The 26719-nt window shown below is 28.5% G+C and overlaps 4 protein-coding genes across 4 annotated transcripts; 1 reads left to right on the plus strand and 3 right to left on the minus strand.

The window, feature by feature from the left end:
• Positions 1-1330: 1330 nt before the first annotated feature.
• Positions 1331-3135, plus strand: LOC130939386 (CASP-like protein 2B2). Its single transcript, XM_057867498.1, has 3 exons — positions 1331-1974; positions 2088-2220; positions 2732-3135. The coding sequence occupies exons 1-3, from the start codon at positions 1751-1753 to the stop codon at positions 2978-2980; spliced, it is 606 nt and encodes a 201-aa protein (XP_057723481.1). The 5' UTR covers positions 1331-1750; the 3' UTR covers positions 2981-3135.
• LOC130939377 (cytochrome P450 71D8-like) lies at positions 3082-4936 on the minus strand. The gene is made up of 2 exons (XM_057867490.1): positions 3964-4936; positions 3082-3878 (listed from the first exon to the last, which is right to left on the minus strand). The coding sequence occupies exons 1-2, from the start codon at positions 4861-4863 to the stop codon at positions 3267-3269; spliced, it is 1512 nt and encodes a 503-aa protein (XP_057723473.1). The 5' UTR covers positions 4864-4936; the 3' UTR covers positions 3082-3266.
• A 7714-nt stretch (positions 4937-12650) lies between these two features.
• LOC130934214 (cytochrome P450 71D8-like) lies at positions 12651-14233 on the minus strand. Its single transcript, XM_057863805.1, has 2 exons — positions 13340-14233; positions 12651-13262 (listed from the first exon to the last, which is right to left on the minus strand). The coding sequence occupies exons 1-2, from the start codon at positions 14231-14233 to the stop codon at positions 12651-12653; spliced, it is 1506 nt and encodes a 501-aa protein (XP_057719788.1).
• A 2854-nt stretch (positions 14234-17087) lies between these two features.
• LOC130971985 (cytochrome P450 71D8-like) lies at positions 17088-18899 on the minus strand. Its single transcript, XM_057897144.1, has 2 exons — positions 17921-18899; positions 17088-17844 (listed from the first exon to the last, which is right to left on the minus strand). Exons 1-2 carry the CDS (start codon positions 18815-18817, stop codon positions 17233-17235), a joined length of 1509 nt encoding a protein of 502 aa, XP_057753127.1. The 5' UTR covers positions 18818-18899; the 3' UTR covers positions 17088-17232.
• Positions 18900-26719: the final 7820 nt, after the last annotated feature.

The raw sequence follows: 26719 nt of genomic DNA on the forward strand, positions 1-26719 counted from the left end.
TACTAATTAATTTTACAACTGACTTCAGTTCGGGCTCCTTTATTTTGTAGAGTAGGGCTAAAAGGGAGGCCTAGTAGCCTAGTGAGTCGTGAGGCTTACTTTCACTAACAAAATATTCTCTAGAATGTCATGAACTCATGATCTAAAATTTAGTTACTCATGTCTAACGAAATTTTTTTAAATAAAGTTCAGATTTGTAGTAAATTAGTTATTGACCCGCTAGGATGAAAAATACCATGCAAAACCACAAAAATTAAAAAATTCTCTAGAATATCATGATCTAAAATCTAAATACCAAGAAAAGGCAACAGATTTGTGTTGCTAGATGACCCAAAATTAAAATTATTGTTGATATAACTTCCAAGGTTGTATTGTATCCATCAGTATCTTGCGTATCTCACTGTATGGAGGGTGTAGAGTTAGCATTCATTTTTCTAATTTTATTATTTTATTTTTTACGTGTCTCTGTCTCTGATGGAGCCTTCTAGTATGATGCAAGTGGCGTTATGGTCTTATGGACCATCATGCTCCTTGAATCCTTAGCCATCATATAGATTCATAGATTCATAGATACAGCAAAATCCCAATTCCGATGCACCTTACTTCCCTAATCTCCTAAAAAGCATGCACCAACTAAACAATTTATTGTGTTATGGAAAGCTTGAGTAAACTATTGCTGAAATAGTTATTACAGCATAATTAAATATGTGTTAATCCTCAGATACTATTAATAGTGATGGTATGATAGGCTAAAACCTGAAACTGAAAGCACCAAGTCCAAGTGTGAAGTCTTGAAATGGCAAATAGATAAAGGGTTGCGCTTAGTGGAATGTAGTAGTTGATATATAGTAGGGTCGTCAGGCAAATGATTTATCTAATTATCTTCCTTTTGTTTTATATTACTTTAGCACGCCTTGCAATCGATTGTTATGTGACACTCCTAAGTTATGACATCGATATTCTGGTTCTGATAATATACAAAATTTGGCAACAATCATTAAAGAATGAGACCAATGTGAACACAAATTCACATCACAAAAGCAACATACGTGGCCCTCCACAGTATCACAATGATATTCCATGATTCGATTTTCTTGTTTCCACACCAGGCAATAGAAGAATTAATCTCCCTTGTCATTCTGCAGTAGAAAAATTAAATTATGTTGAGATCTCCACAAAGAAAAATTGAAAAAAAAAAAAAATTAGGAGGCATATATTTACTTTACCATAAGATATGTTTACAATGGCATGGCCTAATAAAAAGAAATGACGCACCCCAAAAATTGAACCCACCGCCCTTTAAATGACTTAAATTTAGGGACTCCTTACCCCCTATCAGAAACTTTCTAGGGACGAGAAGCTGTTCCTACTCTCTAGAAACCATGAATGAGCTCTCAAAGCCACACATTTTTTCTTTTTCATTTAGCAGTACTTAAATGCAGACCCATTTAATGGCCCTTATTTTTACATGATATGATATGATGATAAATAAATGCTCATCAAGTTGCTTTTGGGTTTGTCCACTTGGCAGGCTCTGATGTATTTGTAGCTAAAGCTTCATCATCACCACCACTTTACAATTTTAAAGCCAAAACATTTGTGTGTGAATGAGTATATATAAGTAGTGAAGTTCTTAGGATTGTTTGTCCCTATTGCTAACTCCTGAGTGTGTTTGTGGCATTCTGCTTTGTGCTATACACATAGACATAATAGTTTTCTTTCTGGTTCTTGTTTTAGAGTGTTGTTGAAAATGAGTTACTTGGGTGTGGGTGTTAGTCCTGGAACTGTGCCAGTTTATCACAGCAAGGACCTGAAGATGTTGGATAGGAGGGTGAAGATAGCAGAGGTGGTGCTGAGGTGTGTGATCCTTGTCCTTGGAGTTCTTGCAACTGTTCTTGTGGTAACTGATACACAAGTCAAAGTGATCCTCTCCTTTCAGAAGAAGGCTAAGTATACAGACATGAAGGCTTTAGTGTAAGCCCTTCTTTAGTTCTTTCTTTCTTCTCCTTTTCTGTTGGAAAAATGGAAATGGTAGTGTACATGCATGTCCGGTCCCTGATGTTTTTGTATTCTGATATTGATTGTAGGTTCTTGGTAGTGGCCAATGCTTTGGCTGCTGGCTATTCCTTGATTCAAGGACTGTGCTGTGTTCTTAGCATAATTAGAGGGAGTGTACTCTTCAGCAAGCCCTTAGCTTGGATTATTTTCTCTGCTGATCAGGTACCTTATGTATATATTTCTAGTTTCTACATTTTAGTAGTTGAATTTGCAATTGATCAAAGATATGGATTATTGAGTTTATATAAAGTAGTAACTAGGCAACAGTATCTTATTCACTTTGCATGTTGACACCTTGTGTCAGAATTTTCAGAGTAGGGTCCAGTTGGTTATGGTTTACTTTCATGGCTTAAATTTTTATAGCAATCCAAATCAACAGTGACCATAAATTCATACATGATTGATACTAGCTACAGTCACTGTCACTCTCACCACAAGGCATGTTTGGGTTTAGGATCTCAAATGTGAGAGCTTTTAATTTCCTTTGTCATGCTGGGTTTCAAACAAGCATTAATAAGATAACGGGTTATGGTTTATGAAGTATTATCCTACTACAACTTACAATCACATAAAGTATTTTTTATTCAAGTGAAGGTTTAGATTCATTTTTCAGTTGAATGAAGTCTCAAATATAAGGTATAACAGAAAGGTATGTTGAACTTGGTTTATTCAGGTAATGGCATATGTGACGATGGCGGCAGTAGCAGCATCAGTGCAATCAGCGGTGTTTGCAAAGGCAGGGCAAACTGAACTTCAATGGATAAAGGTTTGCAACATGTATGAGAAATACTGCAACAAAGTGGGAGAAGGGGTAGCTTGCGCTGTTGTGGTTAGCCTTAGCATGGTTGTCCTCTCTTGTATTTCGGCTTTTAGCCTCTTCCGTTTGTATGGCGGTAACAAAAACAAGAATGCAGGTTGGTAGGCTTAGGAACTACCATGCTTTCTTGGCTATTGTGATAGTTTTGAAATTCATTACAATGCTCATTTTGAATATGTAGTAATGCTTGAATTATGATACCAATCTCAATGTAATTGTTCCTTATTCTTAACAATCAATGCCACATTAGCCTTTTACAATTGTTTTTATCTTTCTAAGAGCATATGCTAAATTGCTAAATTGATTGTGTTGGATTCATGTTATACCAATATGGCAATACATAGGAAATGAAGAACACACATGATATTATTTATTAGGCACTATGATGAATCTAAAAATGGTAAGGTGTGGGAATCAAGCAGAGGTTGTTTTTCCTTCCAACCACAGCTCCTTGTGCTTCATTCATATCCAAATCCTCTGGCTTAATTCCTTTAGGGAGTTCCCAGTTGAAGTGGTAGAGTAGCATAGCTAGAGCAAACTCCACGTTGGCTAAACCAAAGGTAAGTCCCGGACAAGCTCTCCTTCCTGCTCCAAAAGGGATGTACTCGAAGTTTGATCCTTTGAAATCCATAGGAGTGTCCTGGAACCTTTCTGGTAGGAAGGTTTCCGAATCATACCAGTAATCGGGATCTCTTCCGAGCGCATATGCATTTACCATGACTTTAGTCTTGATAGGTATATGGTATCCATGGATGGTGCACTCTTCTCTGGATTGTCTTGGAAGCAACAGAGGAAGAGGAGGGTGTAACCTCATTGTTTCGCTGATCACAGCCTTCAAGTAGGGAAGCTCTGCAACATCTGCCTCCTGGATTGTTTGCTTCTCTATCAAGGCTTGTTGAATCTCAGCCTGTGCCTTCTTCATAGCTCTGGGGCTTCTCATCAATTCCGACATAACCCACTCTATCACTACTCCTGAAGTGTCTGTTCCAGCAGCAAATATGTCCTACATCATAGTTTCAAAGGCCTTAGTTATCATAAGCAAAAGGAATTGTATGTAAATGAAGTTACAAAAGTTCAGACATACTAACCCAGATGACTGCTTTGACATTGTTCATTGTAATTTGGGTGTCAAGAGTGCCACTATGTTGGACTCTTAGAAGAACCTCAACAAGATTCTCATTCTTTACTTCTTGTTCTTGCTGGTGTATACCTTCCAATTTCCTTGATTCATTCTCCTTTATGATCTTGTCTAAGGTCTTGTCGATCTTGACATGCATCTCCTTCAGTTTGGCTTCAAAACCAGTGATGAAATGCAGAGGTTTCAAGGAAGGAAACAAATCCGCAAGGTCAAATCCATCGGATAACGCTATTGTCTTCTTCACAAAGGACACAAACTGTTCATGGTCTTCGGATATGTTGCCAAAAACAGCTCTAGAAATCACAGTGCTTATGAGATTGTTAATCATTTTACTGAGATTGATGGTTGCACCTGCGGATTTGCGAATTGTTTCTACCATGTTAGCTACCTCCTCTTCTCGGATAAAGGAGAAAGAGTGAACCTTCTTAGAACTTAGAAGCTCAAGTGTGCATATCTTCCTCATCTGTCTCCAGTATTCGCCATAGGGAGAGAATGCAATGTCTGTTGATCCATAGGTTATGATCTTGGAAGGAAGGAACTCAGGCCTGTCTGCAAAAGCAATATCATGAGTCTTCATGATTTCTCTGGCCATGTTGGGGGATGAGACAATCACTGCAGAAATCTGACCCAGTTGAAGGTGCATGAGTGGACCGTGTTTGTTTGCTAGTTTTCTGAGAGCATGGTGTGGAAGTGATGAGCCTGCAAGTTGATGCAGGTTCCCTATGAGAGGTAGTTTCCATGGCCCAGGTGGCAATTTATGGACACTCTTACCCTTCCTTGCAAGCCATAGCAATAGCGCAGAGATGAGGAAGCTTATTATGATAAACACCATGGATGAACTAACTTCCATTGGCAGATCCAATACTCGCTGAATGATGCTTTCATATGATGTACTTATGCAACTGATTCATGTTTATTTTATGCTGTACTTTATTTGTCTGAGTCAACGAAAACTTAAATGAGTAGTTGGGTATCTCACGCCATTGGATTATGTACATGTAATTTTGATTCTTCACCACGGTTTTATTCTTTCGGCTGGAATGTTAGGTAGCTAACAAATTTTTGTTTGTTTAATATTTGATTAAGGAATAAAGGACAAAAATACACTTAAAGTTCATAAGCTGGACATTATAGTAAATATGTTTGTTTGGAGTGTATAAATAGTGTGCACGCATAACTCATTAAATTATTAAAGTGTAATTGTGTTCATGAACTTTTTAATGTATTTTTGTCCCTTCTTCTTTTGATTAATAATTTATATCTTAAATATTGAATTTTAGAGTAAATTAATAATTAAATTTATAAAATTTATATTTAGAATATATTAGTCTTTAAAACAAAAAAAATATCAATAAAAATCTCCAAAATAATAAACATGAACAGGGACAGATCCAGAAATTTAAGAATGGAGGGGTCGAAAATTAAAATATTGTATAATCAAATATAATGCTATATATTTGATAATAGATATAACTATAATTAATTTTTTAATTTAAAAAATTAATAAATATTTTTCAAATAAAAGAATTATCTCAGTTTTTATAATTTTTTCATAATTTTTTTATGGTTTTATATTTAATAAAATATCAAATTATATATTTTTAAATATTTTGTTAATTAATTTACTTTATTAAATATTTATATGACGGTAAATTATATTTTTATGTTTTATATCATTAAGAAATATGACATAAAATAATATAAGTTAATTGCATTAATAATTTTGTTATGTGAATTTAAAATATATTAAAGTATTTTTATATAATAATAGGATAAAAATTAATTAAAAAAACAAAAAACAACTAAATAAAATTAAAAAAATAATATTATTATAAATAATATTAAAGTATTTTTATATGATTATAAATGTTAAAATTAATCTTAAGAAAAAAATGTAAAAAAAATTCGAATTAAATAAAAAATACAAATAATAAAAATTTATGTAGAAAAATTTAAACCCTATTACTTAAAGAATAATAACTCTTTTTTTTACCAAAAATAGAAAGACTCGAACCCGCAACCTCTTAATTGAGTATGAAGAGACTATATCATTTAAACTATAGCTCATTAACAAGAATAATAACTCTTTTTATTATCACTACATTATTAAATTTTATTCTATATAAGATATCTATTATAATAGTATATGAACTTTTAAAATTTGTTGGGGGTCAAGACTACTACTTGCCCCCCTTGAATCCGTCCCTTACATGAATAAGTTAATTTAAATTAAGGCATTCTATCATAATCATACAAGAGTACAAGACTAATTTAAAAATAATGTGTTCATATCTGATATCATAGAAAATTTTATTAGTAATTTTTTTAAAAATTAATTTATCCAAAATATAAATTTTCAGAAAATTATTTATCATTTTAGTTTTTACTCTAAATTTTAAATTCTAATAATATCAAAACAAAAATATTAACTAATTGATTAATTTTAATAAAAAATATTGACTCCTAATATTTTCTCTACTTATATTCATTAGCAGTAAAATATCTTTAACCCAACCATTTAATATTATATTTTTTAGTTAATATTTTTAAATATTACTAATAAAAAAATAATAAATTATATTATTCCTAAAATATTACCCTAAAAAAGTATTTCCATAAAAAATTGAATTAATAATTATGTAATATATTATAATACATATACATAAAAAATAACCATCAATCAGTATATAAAAATACGTCTTTGATATTTTATAAAACAAAATTATTATATCTTTATAAATAAATTTGAGTATTCGTTTAATTTATTATAAATTTGATTATTTAATTACAAAAAATTAATTATTATGATTAATCGTTTAATTAAAAAATATGTGATTAAATATGTAATTTTTAAACCTTTTTTCTCTCTCTAATTGATTAAACATTAGCTATTCAACTTTAGCTAGATTTACATGCACGGTGCATGAAAAAATGCAAAAATATAAATGAAATTATTTTTTTAGTTAGTGTTAAAAAATAAAATAACATAAAGTTGCTTAATAAAATATTTTCTGATAATATTATTTAGTCTAATCTTAAAATATATAAATATCGTATTATACTATATATTATATATAAAGATATATGTACGTTATTTATTATAATGTTTTAAATGACTATATACATAGATCTCTTTTATATTATTACAAACTAAATTTAATATTAACATAATGAATTTGTAGAAAATTAAGAAACTTAAATATCATTAGTTTATTACACTATTTTAATCTCTTTTTATATATTATAAAAGATTAGAAATGACAATACTTGTTGAATTGCATAGGGATCATATAGGCATATAGCCTCAACGAGGGACCAAGTCATAAGTGAGACAAAGCCTATATAAGGACATAATCCTTTACCAACTCAAACTTGCAACGAAAATGTTTACGCTATTCGTTTTGGGAGTAGATCTTTTCAATGTTATGATATTCTTTTACTCTATTTAAAAAATATATGATAAAAAACCATATTTTACCACATCAATTGAGAAGAGACGAACATGAATTGAGGAGGTTGATTTGCTTTATTTCTTTTTTTTCCAAGTGTTGTCTTACAAACACAAAATTCGGCGGCAATAGCCTCATCCTTTGACTTGATTCAAAATTTGCATTTAATTAGCTTAAGAATTTGTCTTAGACTCTTAGTTTTTATGTTCTAAAAATATCAGGGAATAACATTTTTTATAATACTATTAGTAATATTTTTAATTAACACTTCATTTTTATACTATTATAATTTAAAATTTAGCACAAAAATACTTTTGTTGATTCGATATTAATAAAAAATAATAAATTTTATTAGTCATATAAGATTATTTTTTATGTTTTAAATCATGTTATATCGATTTATTTCCATAAGTATTTATTGAATTATTTAAATTTTTTGTTTCACTATCAAATATTTTGACTCTTTAAAATCTATCAAAGTAATAGAATTACTAACAAAGATGAATTCAGAGCTCAATAAATCTAAATTGAATACCAAAATTTTTTAATAAATACATGAAAAATATATTTGTACCTTGTTAATTTTAGACCCATTTACATTTATAATTTAAGTCGACTTAAGTATTTAAAAAATTCTTTACAAGCCACAACGTAGAACTAATAACTAACTATAATTCATTTCTGAATTTTTATTTCTTATGAAGTCTAGCTTCGTCGTTTGGCTGATAATAAACATCTCATCTCAAAAGTTTAAGCTAATTTTGGAGTTCACCAAGGATTAAACTCTTACCTTTTAGAACTCATCTAGAGCTCTGATATCATGTCATGATACTACTCATTTCAAAAGTTTCAACTGATGAAAAAAAGTAACACTAATAGTTATATCTCTAATACTGAATCGGATATTCCTAAACTTCTATTGTACATATTGTACAAATATTTCATTGGCTCCTTATACTAATTGATGAGGTTGGAAAACTTCAAATTAATGTGATGATCAAACATTATTAAAAATTGTTAATTACAAAATTATTAATTTATTTTATGCATCCAATTGTTTGTTTAATAATTTTGTTAGTGTGCAGATTTTGTTATTAGGCCAAAAATTAACACAAGCCTAATGTGATGAGAACTATTCAGTTGTTGTACAAAAATATTTCAAGAATTGGTGCTGAATTATTTTTGCATTACAAATGATAATTGGGCCATGAAAGATGTGAAGAGCCCAAAATAAATTTCTTTGGATCCAACAATTTGTTGGTCCGAAATTAAAAAGAAAAAGAAAGGAAATAGAGCATGATGAGTTCCCTTACCTACTTTCTCTTTGGAATAGAATTTAAAGTTAATTCAATTGGTTTAATTACATGCATTGGTAATAAAAAAGAGCAAATTCAAATTGATTTGATGGCAATTAAGACTCCACATGTTACTATGCATAAAAAATGAAAGAAAAAATTAAATTTAATTTAATATCATTCATTACTTCCATTGAAAGTTCACTTGTTACTTCTCTCTCTTCTCTCTCTTATTTTCGCTTGTCACTTCCATCAAGAAAAGAAGATAGTAGAAGCTATCAGAGAAAATCACAGAGAAGCTAGAAGCAAGCAAAAGATGGCCTTTGAGAAAAGAAGATCTACAATATGACATGGCTGAGATTTTTGTTACTAAAGGCAAGATGTGAAGAGGAAGCTTCAAGATCTCCATGCCTAAAGTAGAAGCAATCCGTTTCGGTCAGAGAAGAAGATCTCTGAGGTGAAACTCGTTTCCACTTTTGTTCATCCATCACAGAAGGTAGCTACTGTAGCTACATGGAGGAAGAAGCAAAAATAGAAAAGACGGAGCTGTCAAGGATAAAGAGTTCATCAAGGGTCAGAATTCTTTTTTGGGGACAAAGTCAAAATAGAAGGCTCAGATTGATGAAACTTGATGAAAAGGGATGAGAGAGATGTACATGCATGTTGATTTGCTTTCGGTTTTTCCTCTCTCTTCTCTCTGTCTGAACCGGCCTTGATATTGAAGAAGAAGAAGAAGGTGGCTTGGTTGAAATGGTTTCAACCTTAGAAGCTTCCCCTTCTATAATAAGGGTGAACGGCCAAGACTTGAGACAAAGAGAATAAGCACAGAGTTCTCATAGCTACCATAAGTTTACAGAGTTCTTCTCCTTCAATGGATTTTATTTTGTATTCTTTTCTTTAGTTTTGTCTGTCTGAGTCTCATGGTGAAAAAGGCAAATAGAGTGAGGTTTGTAAGAAAAAGCCAGTGAGAGGTAAAAGGCAGAGGGTATAAAATTAAAGAAAAAGTCATAGATGTCTTAGAGGTCTTTTGTACATCTATATGTTGTGTATCATGATTCTGTGGAAATTCCCTTGCAAGTTGTGTTAGCACTTTACAGTTGAAAGATTGGTAGGTGACCAAGTCAAGTTCAGTTTTGGAAATAGATTCTAGACTTGTTCCGGATAAGAATGGGTAGTTCCTAGGGAAGAATTGGTGTCTGTAATCAGTTGATTATAGTAAAATTCTGGCATAGTTGTGATGGAGACTGGTGTAGGCTACATTGCATTCAGTAGCTAAACTAGGATACTTTTGGGTGTGATTCTCTCTTTCTCTTCTACTCCTTTTCTATTTTTGTTCGTGGGAGACAAAATTGAAAAATATCTCCTAACCGGTTACAATACAAAAAAAATGTCTCTTGATCAGTTATGAGACAAAAAATAGAAATATCTCCTGAAACTATTCTAAAAGACAGAATGTAATATTCAGAAAAAGAGAACTAAGACTTAACTCTCGATTCTCTTAGCCACTAATAACTATCACTAATAATAATAAAAAATATTATGTGCACATCATAAATTAGTAATTATGTATTTGTATATAATATATGTATAATTTAATTTATTTTTAATATATATTTTATATAAATAATTAATTTTGTAGTCGATTTGTTATGTATACCTAACATCATTGATAAATAATAGAAATGATAATAAAAAATAATTTCATATATAAACTTACAATCCAAACTATTTGAAAATTACTGGTACTTCCTATTTTTTCTAGGAGATAATTTATTTGTCAGTAGTTTAGTTATTAACAGTTTCTCTTCAAGCAAGGTCCAAGTTCGTTCCAAATATATTAATATGTATTTTTCAAATGTAACAATAATTTTCTTTAAAAAAATTACATGTTCAAATATTGTATTATAATTTTTATTGTGCATTATCTGTGCCTTTTTTTTTATCATTTTTTATCATTTTTCAACATATATAAAAAGTTCAACACGCGTACCTAATACTGTAGATTGTTAACATTTTAATATTTAATTTCAACACACTTAGCTTGTGCTGTTGTTATCATTTTAGTGTGTGTTTGGATTAGAGTTGGCTAAACTAGAGTTTGAATAAAAGTGATTTTGTAAAATTGATTTTGGATAAAAGTGAGTTTGTGTCAACATGATTTATGTTTGGCAATTTTAAACTAAAAGTGATTTTGATAAAATGAAATTGTTTGAATAATATTAATTAAAATCACTTTTAGATAGATAATTAGTTAATTACTAAAAAAATATAATATTAAATTATAATATTATTTTTTAGTATATTTAATCCTTTTTATACTTTTTTTAGTATATTTTTTATAAAATTTTATTTTAGTTTGTTATAATTTTTTTAATAAAAATTAATATTTATTTATTAAACTAAAAATAACATATAAAATAATATATTTTAGTACTTTTTATGAGTACTCTCAATAATCTGTTTTGATTCTAATTTTTTACTAATTATATTTTTATTATTATTTATAATTAATTTTTTATTTAATTTATCATTTTCAATAGGAACAATAATACATATTATAACAAATAGAATAATAAACAATGAACAAGAATTATAATAATAAATTTCACAATGTCAAACAAAAAAATATTCTATAATTTTATTAGTATTCTCAGTATTCTTTTATTTAGTATTATTTTGGACTGTAAAATTTTATTACTTATGATTCTATTGTTATGTATAATTAGTTTTTTATTTACTTTATCATTTTTAATAAGATCAATAATTCATATTATAATAGAATTAAAATAACAAATTTAATAAAAAACCAAAATATAAAAAATACTAAAAATTCAAAAAAAATTTAAAATATTTGAAATGACTTGAAATAAATATGAAAATTCTTTTGGAAAAAACCAATAATGATCATTAAAGGTGAACTCACGTTGAAGTGAACGCAGAAGCAACAATTTTTCGCTTCCAGTAAACGCGCTTTTAAGCTGCAAAATCACTTCTGCGTTTAGAGGAAAAAGATTGCCAAACATAAAAAAACAGCGTTCAAGGAACTTCAACGCACTTTTATCCTCTGAAACGGGTTTGCCAAACACACCCGCTCTTCCGTTTGGACGGCAGTTGTTAGAATATAATTATGAATAATTAGATTAATTAATATTATTTAACATATTTTAATATTTATTATAAAATATTATGTATTTATTATTTTGATTCTTTTAACAGCTATAAATATTTTTTTATATTATATTATTTCAAATAATTTAAATATTTACATACTTTTTTTGTATTTTTTTTTTTAACAAATTTAAATTTTTGGAATAACTAATTTCATGATATATCTTATGATATATCTTATTAGACTAACAGAATATTAATCTATGACATGCATTTTCACTTGGTGCTTAGGAAAATAATATACAGAGGACTTTCTCTCTTAACGAGAATGAATTTTTCATATATAGGCTTATGAGCTTTCAAATTTTACACTTTGTTCCTTTAGTTTCCTCTTGTTATTAGTGTTATTAAAAAAAAAAAAAAACACATAAACTGATACAGCGAGTGCAGGCAGGAACTAGTGGTAACAAAAACAAGAATGCAGGTTGGTAGGCTTAGGAACTACCCTACTCTTTTCCCCACTCTTTGTTTCAAATTCATTACAATGCTCATTTTAAGTATGTAGTAATGCTTGAGTTATGATGCCAATATGATCTCTTCCAATGTAATTGTTCCTTATTCTCTGTAATCAATGCCAGCAATAGCTTTTATTCGATGGTTAAATCTTTTTAAGACCTTATGCTCAAACGCTAAATTGATGATGTTAGATTTATTTTATACCGGCAATACATAGCATAGCAAATGAAGAACACTCATGATATTATTTATTTGGCACTATGATGAATCTAATGATGGTAAGGTGTGGGAATCAAGTAAAGGTGGTTTTTCCTTCCAACCACAGCTCCTTGTGCCTCATTCATATCCAAATCCTCTGGCTTAATTCCATTAGGAAGCTCCCAGTTGAAGTGGTAGAGTAGCATAGCTAGAGCAAACTCCACATTAGCTAAACCAAAGTTAAGTCCTGGACAAATTCTCCTTCCTGCTCCAAAGGGGATGTACTCAAAGTTTGTCCCTTTGAAATCCATAGGACTTTCCTGAAATCTTTCTGGCAGGAAGGTTTCTGCATCGTACCAATAATCCGGATCTCTTCCGAGCGCGTACGCATTTACCATCACTTTAGTCTTGATCGGTATATGATATCCATGAATGGTGCACTCTTCTCTGGATTGTCTTGGAAGCAACAGAGGAACAGGAGGGTGTAACCTCATTGTTTCGCTGATCACAGCCTTCAAGTAGGGAAGTTTTGTTACATCTTCCTCCCGGATTGTTTGCTTTTCTTTCAAAGCTTGTTGAATCTCAGCCTGTGCCTTCTTCATAGCTCTGGGGCTTCTCATCAATTCCGACATAACCCACTCTATCACTACTCCTGAAGTGTCTGTTCCACCAGCAAATATGTCCTACATCATAGTTTCAAAGGCTTCAGTTATCGTAAGAAATTGTATGTAAATGGAGCTAGAAATGTAGACATACTAACCCAAATGACTGCTTTGACATTGTTCTTTGAAAGGGTGCTAAGGGTGCCATTGTGAAGGATTCTTAAAAGAACTTCAACAAGATTCTCGTTCTTTTCTTCTTGCTCTTGGTGTCTATCTTCCAACTTCCTTGATTCATTCTCCTTTATGATTTTCTCTAAGATCTTGTCGATTTTGACATGCATCTTCTTCAGTTTGGCTTCAAAACCAGTGATGAAATGCAGAGGTTTCAAGGATGGAAACAAATCTGCAATGTCAAATCCATCGGCTACTGCTATTGCCTCTTTCACAAAGGACACAAACTGTTCATGGTCTTCAGATATATTGCCAAACATAGCTCTAGAAACCACAGTGCTCATGTGATTGTTAATCATTTTACTGAGATTGATAGTTGCACCAGTGGATTTGCGAATTGTTTCCACCATGTTAGCTACCTCCTCTTCTCGGATAAAGGAGAAAGAGTGAACCTTCTTAGAACTTAGAAGCTCAAGTGTGCATATCTTCCTCATCTGTCTCCAGTATTCACCATAGGGAGAGAATGTAATGTCAGCTGATCCATAGACTAAGATCTTTGAAGGAAGGAACTCAGGCCTGTCTGCAAAAGCAAGGTCATGAGTCTTCATGATTTCTCTGGCCATGTTGGGGGATGAGACAATCACTGCAGAAATCTGACCCAGTTGAAGGTGCATGAATGGACCGTGTTTGTTTGCTAGTTTTCTGAGGGCATGGTGTGGAAGTGATGAGCCTGCAAGTTGATGAAGGTTCCCTATGAGAGGTAGTTTCCATGGCCCAGGTGGTACTTTCTGGACACTCTTACCCTTCTTTGCATGCCATAGCAATAGCAAAGAGATAAGGAAGCTTATTATGATAAACACCATGGATGAACTGACTTCCATATTGGCAGATCTAATTCTCTGTTTGAAGGATGCTTTCACTTATGAATGTACTTGTGCATGCAGCCGATTCATCTTTGTTTATAGTTTATAGTGCATTTTATTTGCCTTGTTTTGTGTGCTGCCTAAGGTGCCTTTGGAGTTTGGAGATTGACTTCGACATGCACGAGGCAGGTAGCTTGTTGAGTTGACCATATTTAATAGTTTGCTTTTTTGTTGACTGTATTTAATAGTGGATTTTTTATTTAAATAAATATAATATTTAGGAAAGGAAAAGTCTAGGGGCCAGCAGTTTTATTGAATCTGGGCCAGCATGTAACCAGCAGAGAAAGGTGAGCCATTGGATGAAATCTCATACCAATCTCACACCATCAAATCATGATTGATGGCTAATTGATGGCTAACAATCACAAAAACTGCTGGCCCCCTAGCATTGCTCTTTAGGAAATGTAGCCGATCCTACTTAGTGGGACAAGGCTTTCTTGTTATTGTTGTTTGTATAATATTTAGAAAATATAGAGATGTTCTGAAAAAATTGCACTTTCTCTTTTTGTTACTTATTTTGTTAGTAATAAAAATGGGATCATTATTAGAGGTGACAAATGGGTCTAAATTTGTCAGACCGGTCGGTATAATTCGACAAAAAAGAGAGAACGGCTAAAATATTGGGATCACTAAAGAGCAAAAGTCCGTCTAACCCGTACCGTTTAAATCGCGGGTTTTAACAAGGCGGGATGAACTTTTCTTGCCGGGCTTAGTTTTTTTTGGCAATAAGGTATTTTTGTAATTTTTTTTTGCTAAAACTCAACTTCTTCCAACCAACTTACAAGAGTACCAAAATAAAAATTGAGTGTTTTGTATTATGTTTATCTTACTTTAGAGACAATATTTATAATTATGTTTTGGATTATGTTTATTTTGCTTTGGAAAGGATATTTATAATTACAAATACTTTAATGTTTGTGAATATAAAAAATATAATTTTTTATGTCTTTAGAAATTATAAATTTATTAATATAGTTGTTAAATTATATATATTATTTAGTAGTTAATAATAAAAAAAAAAGTTTCGGCGGATTTAGCCTGCCAGCCCACCAATCCGCAGTTAGACAAAGTGGGAAGAGATTCTAAGACTATCTCACTAGAAGGGTTTACGGACAGACTTCTAGTGGAACAGGCTGAGCTTCTCCATTTGCCACCCCCTAATAATTATAAACGTAAATACGAGAAAAAATTTATAATTTGCACATGAAAAAATTATAATATTTCTAAAATATAAATTATAATATTTCTAAAATATATTTTCTTGATGATATAGATGAAATACATTGATAACTATATGTTTATATTACCAATGAAAAGTTATATTTTGCACAATTTTTAATATTATTTATTATTATTTAAATTTTATTATTTTGATTTTAATTTTTAAATTTAATTTAGATTGTATTGTTTAAATTTTATTTTATAATATAACTTAATTCGAATATTAATGTCTAATTCAAATTTTTATTGAATTTTAAAATATACTTTTTTTAATTATATTTGATTTAAATTAAACATTTTTGTAGAGAGGAGAGATATGGTGCTGAAAAAGATGGAGAAGTAGGTGAAAAGAAAAACTTTGTTCAGTTTAGACATGTTATTTTTTATAGGTATTTTTTTTAGGTTTGAGGTCAGCTTATTTAAAGTTTAATAAGTCCAAGAGTCTATTTGAAAAGACTGTTTGGTGAATTATAACTCATAACAATAAATTTAAAAAATTTAAATTGACATTAAATATATTCCAAAATTTATAATTTATATAATTTGTAAACTATAATTCATTTATGTATTAATTATTAATCACATATTATAACCGTACTTGCAATTTATAAATTTTTTCTTTGAAAAAAAAAGTTACAATCTTAATTAATTTTATCCATTGATTTTTTTATTTTGTTTTGTATTTAATATAAATAAATAGTTAAAAGTTCAAATTAAGAATAATTTATATTTTTTAAAATATTTAACGAGCCAAGCCAACCCAACGAATTTTTGTAGTTTTTTTTTAACTTATAACCTGATCTTTTTAATTAACAGGCTAAAGTTTACATCAAGTTCAAGCTTGACTTGTTTAATAAAATGAATGGAGTTGAGTGAGTCTAAAACGAGTCAAGTTACGAGTCTCCGTTGAGTAGTCCAGTTCACTTCCATCCATAGGGGTCTTTTTTTTTCTTGGTGGCTTTTATGGTTTTTGAGAAGAAGAAAAAAAATTGTGTTGTTTGATCAATGGGTTCAAACAAGCATTAGTAAGACAATGGGTTAGGATTTATGAAGTATTTTATCAAAGGGAAGCTTTATATTCATCTTGAGTTGAATGAACTCTCAAATATAACATTTATCAGAAAGGTATGTTGAACTTCGTCTACATATACAGGCAATGGCGTATGTGACTGGGGCGGGAGTAGAAGCATCGCTGCAATCAGCGGTGTTTGCAAAGGCAGGGCAATCTGAACTTCAGTGGATAAAGGTTTGCAACATGTATGAGAAATTCTGCAACCAAGTGGGAGAAGGGGTAGCTTCTGTTGTTGTGGTTAGCGGTTAGCCTCAGCATGGTGATCCTCTCTTGTATTTCGGCTTTTAGCCTCTCCGTTTGTATGGCGGTAACAAAAACAAGAATGCAGGTTGGTAGGATTATGAACTACCATGCTTTCTTAACAAATTTAACAACCTGCCGACCCCCTTCTCCCCCCACTCTTTCTTGGCTATTCTAATAGTTTTCAAATTCATTACAATGTTCACTTTGAATATGTAGTAATGCTTGAATTATGATGCCAATCTGATTTCTGCCAGTGTAATTTTTCCTTGTTCTCAATAGTCAATGCTAGCATGAGCTTTTATTACAATTGCTGTTATCTTTTAAAAGCTTACGCTAAATTGATAAATTAACTTTGGCAATACATAGCAAATGTAAGAATACACATGATATTATTTATTAAGCACTATCATGATTCGTGAAGCTAAGAATGGTAAGGCTGGGGAATCAAGTAAAGGTTATTTTTCCTTCCAACCACAGCTCCTTGTGCTTCATTCATATCCAAATCCTCTGGCTTAATTCCTTTAGGGAGTTCCCAGTTGAAGTGGTAGAGTAGCATAGCTAGAGCAAACTCCACGTTGGCTAAACCAAAGGTAAGTCCCGGACAAGCTCTCCTTCCTGCTCCAAAAGGGATGTACTCGAAGTTTGATCCTTTGAAATCCATAGGAGTGTCCTGAAACCTTTCTGGTAGGAAGGTTTCTGCATCACACCAGTATTCGGGGTCTCTTCCGAGCACATAGGCATTTACCATGACTTTAGTATTCATAGGTAGATGGTATCCATGGATGATGCGCTCTTCTCTGGATTGTCTTGGAAGCAACAGAGGAAGAGGAGGGTGTAACCTCATTGTTTCGCTGATCACAGCCTTCAAGTAGCGAAGCTCTGTTAGATCTGCCTCCCGGATTGTTTGCTTTTCTTTCAAAGCTTGTCGAATCTCAGCCTGTACCTTCTTCATAGCTCTGGGATTTCTCATCAATTCCGACATAACCCACTCTATAACTACTCCTGAAGTGTCTGTTCCAGCAGCAAATATGTCCTACATCATAGTTTCAAGGGATTAGTTATCATAAGAAATTGTATGTAAATGGAGCTAGAAATGTAGACATACTAACCCAAATGACTGCTTTGACATTGTTGAGCGTAATTTGGGTGTCAAGGGTGCTACTATGTAGGACTCTTAAAAGAACCTCAACGAGATTCTCATTCTTTTCTTCTTGTTCTTGTTGGTTTGTACCTTCCAATTTTCTTGCTTCATTCTCCTTTATGATCTTGTCCAAGATCTTGTCGACCTTTACATGCATCTTCTTCAGTTTGGCTTCAAAACCAGTGATGAAATGCAGAGGCTTCAAGGAAGGAAACAAATCTGCAAGGTCAAATCCATCGGATAACGCTATTGACTCCTTCACAAAGGACACAAACTGTTCATGGTCTTCTGATATGTTGCCAAACACAGCTCTAGAAACCACAGTGCTTATGAGATTGTTAATCATTTTACTGAGATTGATGGTTGCACCAGCAGATGTGCGAATTGTTTCTACCGTGTTAGCTACCTCCTCTTCTCGGATAAAGGAGAAAGACTGAACCTTCTTTGAACTTAGAACCTCAAGTGTACATATCTTCCTCATCTGTCTCCAGTATTCGCCATAGGGAGCGAACGCAATGTCTGTTGATCCGTATGCCATGATCTTGGAAGGAAGGAACTCAGGCCTGTCTGCAAAAGCAAGATCATGGGTCTTCATGATTTCTCTGGCCATGTTGGGGGATGAGACAATCACTAGAGAATTCTGACCCAGTTGAAGGTGCATGAGTGGACCGTGTTTGTTTGCTAGTTTTCTGAGAGCATGGTGTGGAAGTGAGCCTGCAAGTTGATGCAGGTTCCCTATGAGAGGTAGTTTCCATGGCCCAGGTGGCACTTTATGGACACTCTTACCCTTCTTTGCAAGCCATAGCAATAGTGCAGAGATGAGGAAACTTGTTATGATGAACACCAAGGATGAATCAACTTCCATTGGCAGATCTAATTCTCTCTTTGAAGGATGCTTTCGCTTAATGTATTTTTACTTCCTATTCATGTTTATTTCTTGCTGTATTTTATTTGTCTGAGTCAACGAAACTTTAAGATGAGTAATTGGTTGTCTAAGTCAATGATAGATTCCTTTACCAACTCAAACATGCAAAGCAAATGCTTATGTTATTTGTTTCTTTCTTTCCTTGCTTGTTTAAGCGTTGTCTAACGTTAAACACAAAAAGAAATATGATATAATGCTGACAAAACCTAGCCGGCTGAAACTGAAACGTACAAGATTTTGGTCATTGGATTAATTAATGGATTGATGACATCAATAAAATCATTTTTTAATCCGTCCTAAAGTCAAGTTCCTAATATGTAAACAAAATACTCAGATACAGCCTGTTTTGTAAAGATAGTCCTTGGTTTTTTTATGTTTGATGTAGCAAACATAGTTTATTTGAGAAGTGTTTGTTGATTCCATTAGGGAGCTCCCAGTTAAAGTCATACATGTTGCATGCTTCCCAGCATTCCCTTGTAGATTAGAAGCTCCAAAGTCATATCTTTCTCATTTATGCTAATATCTTAACCCTCCTTCCTGCTAGTGCTAGTTGATTCAGGTTCCCTATTAAAGACAACTTCCATGGCCCTGGTGGCACCTTTTTCTTTGCATTCGTTTTCTTTCTATAAATCTTTGCCACCACAGCAATAAGCAGCAGCAGGAATGAGGTGATGATCACCAAGGAGGAAGAATATTGGTACTCCATGGAAAGAATGAGAGATTTTGTTGTTGAGACTTAGTGAGAACACTTCTCTATCTTCTGGCTTCCGCATACTCAGTTCCAATAAAATGAAAAAAAAAAAAGAAAAAGAAAAGATTAATTAAGAAAAGATATTGTCAATCTATCTATTCTATTATATAAAAATCAGATGTCTGCACTTAATAATGAAGCCGATGTGACATGCTTCGGAGAGTGTTTTCGATTTAATTGTTTTAACTCATTCAATACAATTTATTGCACTGAATTAATTATATTAACTAATTAATTTGATTAGATATTTAAATATTTCTTTTCTTAATATAATTTATTATAATTTATATTACTTAATTAATTATACTACATTAATTATAATTCATTATATTAGTGAATTATTCTTTTCATTTATAAAGTCTAAAATAAAATAAATAAATTGTTATTTATTCTAATTAAATTTATTTATATACTATATATGAATTAACGTCTATTCGATTCTATTATATAAAAATTGGATTTCTACACTTAATGATGGAGCTAACGTGACATGCTTCTGAGTGTTTCTCGGTTTATTTCTTTTAACTCATTAAATACAATTTATTATGAGATTAATTATATCAACTAATTGATTTGATTAGATATTTAAATATTACATAATAATTATAATTTATATCAATTTGTTTTAATAGTATTTCCTAATTTATTTCTTTTAATATTCTGGTAGTATTTTTTAATTTATTAAATCAAATTAGGTATAAATTATGTATATTAATTAATTGATTTGATTAAATTATTAATAATTAAAATAATAAATCTATAAATAAAATACGCAATTGAGATATTTTTAACTAATAATTAAATCAAATTAAATTATATATGTTAGAAACAAGAGACTAAACTCGAGAAAGGATTTGTGTATTATTGAATGTATTCAAGTTTTCTATTCAAATTTTCTATTCAATTTTTCTAGAACGATACAGGGTGTGTTTGGCAAACACGTTGGGGAGGAGAGAAGCACGTTTAAGCTTCTTGAAAATTTCACTTTTTTGTTTGGCCATTTTTATCTTCCTGAACTCTGCTTCTAAACGCACGTTTAGGAGAAGTTAAAATTTGTAGCTTCTGCGTTTCACTTTCATGGTTGCTTGTTGTCTTTGGAAAATTAGATAAAATTTTATTTCTTTTTTACTAACCCTACCCTTCATTTTCTTCTATAAAAAGATACTAATAACTATTACTTTCATAATAATTTTTTGTAGTTCTTCTTACTTCTTCATAGTTATTCGTTCCAAATTTTTTTTCATTAAAATAGTTCAAATTTATTTTAATCACTAGCAAATTGAATATTTCAATTTTTTATTATTTTTATTACTTATTTTTATATTTTAATTTTTATATTTTTTATTGTATTTTTTACTTATATTTTTTATTTATATGATAAATATTTTTATATTATTTGTGTAGTGTTCTGATTCATGTTATGTTTTTATGAGTTTTTTTAATCATTTATTATACTATTTTTTATATGTATTTTTTATGAAATTTTTTTATTTTTGTTTGGCTTTTTTATTTATATCATTGTATTTCTTTTATTCATATGACAAATGTTGTTGACTTTTTTTAGGATATTTTTATTTTTTTATATGAATTTTTTTTCTATCATTTACTGCATTATATTTATGTTGCGTATGAAATTTTTTATTTTTTTAATTGTATTTATACAAATTTTATTTACTTTTTATTATATTTTTTTGTTCATATGATATATGTTGTTGATTTTATGGAATTTTTATTATTTCTTATGTGTATGATTTTTTTCTATTCTTTGAAGTACTCTATTTTTGTTTTGTATTAATTTTTTTTATTTTTTATTCTGACTTTGTAAAATTTGTAATTGTAATTATTATATACTACGTTTATTATCAAAATTTTGTATAATATAAATTATGATCCTATAAAAAAGGACAAAATAAATAAGAAATTAATTATAAGTAACAACAAAACCATAAATAATGAAAATTTATAGTAAAAAATAATACTAAATTAAAGAATACTAACAGTACTAAAAAATTATAGAATATTTTTTTTTGTTTGACATTATAAAATTTATAGTACTCCCTTTTATATTTTTATTTTTTTATTATATTTATTTTATTTATATGATAAATATTTTTATATTATTTTTGTTAGTATTTTGATTTTGCATATATAAAAGAATTATTTAAATTGATGTCTCTTTTAGTAATTTTTCATCTAAAAATGATTTTGAGTAGTATAATCCAAACAACATTTATTTTACTACAATCAATTTTAATATAAAAATTGCCAAACAAAAATTACGTTAACCCAAACTTACTTTTCATCAAAATCAATTTTGCAAAATCACTTTTATGCAAACTCCCGTTTGCAAACTGAAATCCAAACACACACACAATATAGAAGAGTATTTATAGGTGCTAAGAGAATCGTAATAATAAAGACGTAATATCCTATAATAAATATCCAGATATGCTAATTGATCCTAATTGATCCTAATTATATTCTAACAATATGTATTAAGTCAAATTCAAATCATGTGAATTAAATACTAAACTAAAATATGATAATTTCTTGCTTATTCAAATTAAATACAATAAATACAAATTAATTTTGTTAGATAATGATGATTTTCTGGTCTTCTATATATAGACGGCCAAACAAAATGATAAGAATCATCATTTTTATCGTTCTTGCTATTTTAACTCTTCTTTTCTTCTTTTTTGTTTATGTAAAATTTCTTTTATGGATAAATAGTATTTCGTTGATTGTTTGTTTATAACTCGAAAATGTCTTAATTTAAGCATTACCGTTGCTAATGGAATTAGACGACAATGTGCTTGGCATACTTGCAGCTTAAGAAATCATGTCATGTGTTCGAGGTGCACCGATGCAAACTTTTGGAGCTGCTGACTGCTGCTGAATTCATCGTATAGCTGGAGCAAATTATGATATAATGAAAAAACGTTTATGCATGCATGCTATTCTTCTTTATATATGTATCCCTCTATTTTTACAATTCGCATCTTTATATATTAGATTCTTTTTGACATTATTTAAATTTGATATTTTTTTTCTATTTTTACGCTTCTAATCATTTTTTGTCTTAATATTTTGTTCTCATTAATTTCTATATTTTATTTTAGGTTAACTTTGTAGTTCAAATATAATCATTTATGTTATTATTGAATGTTATGAAATTGACCTGATATTAACAATAAATAATTCGAAAAATATATTTTTTAGAACAATTCTCCTAAATTTAAATTGTTACGTTAAACAGATGATAAATATTTTTGTATTAAATCTCTTATAAAAAAAACTTATAGAAATGTTATGTTATATGATATAATTTGATTATATATTTTTTTATCTTCCATCTAAATTATTTGAATTGGTATACCATTTATTTTTAAATTTAATTAAATATCTAAATATCTTACAATTTAATATAATTTAATTTATATAAATACATGACTTTTAATATTTATGTAATAAATTTTAGAGATATTTTTGCAAGTTATAATTTTTTATCTGTATATTTAACTTTAAATAATATTTTTTATTTATTAATATATTATTTCTATTATTTGAGTATCAATAATGCATTAGGATTTTTCATTGTATAAGTTACTTCAAGAAAAAAATGATAAAATTTGATTTATAAAAATTTAAACTTGAGCGTTTACTATGATTAAGCTCAAATTTTAATTTATTTTTTATATTATATAAATATTAAATTCTTTGATTAAACACTTATTTGTTTATGATACGATAGTATATATAATTTTTATATTGGCAATTAAATTTCAATTGCTACATAAAAATAATATATTTTAGATAATTGTACATTTTTTTTGTTATTTTAAAAATCATTATATATTTTTAAAATTATTTAATTATGTTTATTCTTTTAAAAGGATTACTATTATTAGAGAACAACGAATATTTATAATAGTTTAAAATTGAAAAAAATAAAAAATACAAAATATTAATATTATGAATTTTTGAAGTATAAATCTTAAAATAAATATATATGATTATGATTAATGGTTATAATTGGAGTTTTTATTTTATTCTAATTTTTTTCAGAACATATTTGTCTTATTTAAGTTTTATTTTTGTATTGATTGCTTTTTTTTTATAAAATATCAATTAAAATTTATACCTTGAATAAAATAGTTACGTGTCTAAAAAAAATGAACAAAAAATATTTTTATTTTTAGTAAAAATTTATATCGCTTTAGCTTTTTTTTCTATATCACATCTTATATTTTTACTATATTTATAAGAGAGTTTTTATTCAAATTAAGAAAATTTTATTTTTAGTTATTTTTTAGTTTTAAATATTATTTACTAATATAATAAAAAATTAAAAATAATAATAATTACTCACATAATTAAAATAGATATCCTAATATATACATGATCCAATCCTATGTATACCAAGAATGATTATATATAATAAATAATTATTTATTTTTTATAATTACTATTTATAAAATTTATTACATAATTTTTTCATCTTAATATCAATATTTAATGAATATAAGATACAAAATATTATTTATATTATTTATCATACAAAACAAATATCTTAAGTCATCATGTAGAACAAGAAGTATAATAGTGCAAATACTTACTTACTTATTTATTCTATTTATTTATTCTATTATATAAATATTGAGTTTCTGCACTTAATGATGGAGCTGACGTAGCATGCTCCAGAGAGTGTTTCTCGATTTAATTATTTTAACTCATTAAATACAATTTATTACAATGACTTAATTATATTAACTAATTGATTTGATTGGGTATTTAAATATTAATATAATTTATTAAAATTTATATTACTTAATTAATTAGACTACGTTAATTGTAATTCATTATATAGGTGAATTGGTTTTTTCATTTATGAAATCTAAAATAAAATAAATAATTTATTATTTATTTTAATTAAATTCATTCAATTAGATGACGCATAGCAATGCACACGGCGACAAAGCAGACACGACAACAGTAGTGACTGGACAGGTGGAATAACGGCGACGAGATGGAAGTTGCATTCTTCTATATTGCATTGGAAAGCAAGTCAAGAAATATTCTACTTTCCTGGGGTTTTGGGAGTGAGATCATAGAATTGAGGGCAAGAAAAGTTAGGTGGCTATTTGGTTTTTCAAGGTTTTTTTTTTCAGATTTCTAAATACCTAAAAGAGCACCGTGTTAAAGATTATATATCCTTCATTTCTTTCTTTCTTTTTAAATGTAGATGAATATAAAATATATTAGGAATTGTCTACGAAAAAATTAAATTAAATTAGACAAATATATTATTATTATTATTATTATTATTATTATTATTATTATTGAATAAATTAAAAAAATTAATTAAAAAACATCGTTATTCTTGAATTTCACTCTACCTATTATATAAAATCTCTATTTATATGATTTATTTCTCATTATATCTAGATTATATCTTATTAATAATTATAGATAAAAAATTTTATTAATTGCATTTTAAGATTTCAAGTATACGTCAGAACTAATTTTTTTTTATCTAAAGTTAATGTAAAATATAAAAAAAAATTCACATCAAGTTATCTAGACTCTAGAGTCATTAATAAGTTTTTTGACCAATAAGATGTCATTAATAATCTTCTCTAAAAGTTTAAGTTGCATAAATATAATTAGATAATTTTAATAAGAATAATATTACGCATTTAAATTTATCTATTCTATTATATAAAAATCGAATTTTTGTACTTAATGATGAACCTGATGTAGCATGCTTCTGAGAATGTTTTCCGATTTATTTCTTTTAACTCATTAACTATAAGTTATTACGATAAATTAACTATATCAACTAATTAATTTGATTAATATTTAAATATTATATAATTTATTGTAATTTATATCAATTTGATTTGGTAGTATTTTCAAATTTATTTATTTTAATATTCAGTTAGTATTTTTAATTTATTTTTTTAAATTTATTAACCCAAATTTATTGTGTGTACTAATTAATTAATTTGATTAATTTATTAGTCATTAAAATAATAAATCTATAAATAAAATAGGTAACTGAGATACTTTCAACTAATAATTAAATCAAATCAAATCAAATCATATATATTGAGCTAAATTCAAATCATGTGAATTATGGACTAAATTAAAATAAAATAATTTCTTACTTATTCAATACACTTTTTGTATTTACAAATAAATTATTGTCTACTTCAATATATGAAATTTTTATGAATTTTTTATTGCGCAATTCACTTTAACACAAATAAATTAATTTATAAAAATTTAAACTTGAACGCTTGCTATGATTAAACTCAAACTTTAATTTATTTTGTCATATTATTATATAAATATTAAATTCTTCGATTAAACACTTATTTGATTATGAAATGATAATATATTACTTTATATTGACAATTAAATTTTAGTTACTACACAAATATTATATTTTAGATAATTATATTTTTTTGTTATGTTGAAAATTATTATATAATTCTAAGATAATTTAGTTATGTTTATTTTTTTAAAAGTATTGTCATTATTGGAGAGTAACTAATGTTTGTGATATTATAAAATTAAAAAATAAAAATACAAAATATTAATATACTGTGTTTTCGAAGTATAAATCTTGAAGTAAATATATCTAATTATAATTAATGATCATAATTAAAAGTCTTTATTTTATTTCAATTTGTTCAGAACATGTTTATCTTAAATTTTATTCCTTTATTAATTAGTATTTTTTCTACATTTAATTATCATTAATTTATATAAATCAAAATGTATAACTTAAAAAGATAGATACGTGTCTAAAAAATGAAAAAAAAAATATTTTTTGTTAGTAAAAAATTTATGACGCTTTAGTTTTTTTTGTGTGTGCATCATATCTTACATTTTTATCATAAGTTAGAGGCAAATTATTAAATATAAATCAGATTTATTACTTATTATCCTAATTTGAATTCATTAAATTCGATTTAAATGGAGACAACTAGACAACGTTATTGGATTTAGGGGATTCAAGTAATTTTAGGGTGACTTTGATTTATCAACGTAAATTAGCCTAATATGTGATATTAGTTATTGTT

The sequence above is a fragment of the Arachis stenosperma genome, chromosome 1, assembly GCF_014773155.1.
Source record: "Arachis stenosperma cultivar V10309 chromosome 1, arast.V10309.gnm1.PFL2, whole genome shotgun sequence".
Taxonomy (NCBI): domain Eukaryota; kingdom Viridiplantae; phylum Streptophyta; class Magnoliopsida; order Fabales; family Fabaceae; genus Arachis; species Arachis stenosperma.

What these genes read in the sequence shown, in the direction of transcription:
- LOC130971985 (XM_057897144.1), bottom strand. Translation starts at nt 18,817, where the DNA reads ATGGAAGTTGATTCATCCTTGGTGTTCATCATAACAAGTTTCCTCATC. An exon ending in ATGTCAAAGCAGTCATTTGG is followed by an intron (nt 17,845 to 17,920) that starts GTTAGTATGTCT and finishes ACTATGATGTAG; the next exon opens with GACATATTTGCTGCTGGAAC.
- LOC130939386 (XM_057867498.1), top strand. Translation starts at nt 1,751, where the DNA reads ATGAGTTACTTGGGTGTGGGTGTTAGTCCTGGAACTGTGCCAGTTTAT. An exon ending in ACAGACATGAAGGCTTTAGT is followed by an intron (nt 1,975 to 2,087) that starts GTAAGCCCTTCT and finishes TATTGATTGTAG; the next exon opens with GTTCTTGGTAGTGGCCAATG. An exon ending in TTATTTTCTCTGCTGATCAG is followed by an intron (nt 2,221 to 2,731) that starts GTACCTTATGTA and finishes TGGTTTATTCAG; the next exon opens with GTAATGGCATATGTGACGAT.
- LOC130939377 (XM_057867490.1), bottom strand. Translation starts at nt 4,863, where the DNA reads ATGGAAGTTAGTTCATCCATGGTGTTTATCATAATAAGCTTCCTCATC. An exon ending in ATGTCAAAGCAGTCATCTGG is followed by an intron (nt 3,879 to 3,963) that starts GTTAGTATGTCT and finishes ACTATGATGTAG; the next exon opens with GACATATTTGCTGCTGGAAC.
- LOC130934214 (XM_057863805.1), bottom strand. Translation starts at nt 14,233, where the DNA reads ATGGAAGTCAGTTCATCCATGGTGTTTATCATAATAAGCTTCCTTATC. An exon ending in ATGTCAAAGCAGTCATTTGG is followed by an intron (nt 13,263 to 13,339) that starts GTTAGTATGTCT and finishes ACTATGATGTAG; the next exon opens with GACATATTTGCTGGTGGAAC.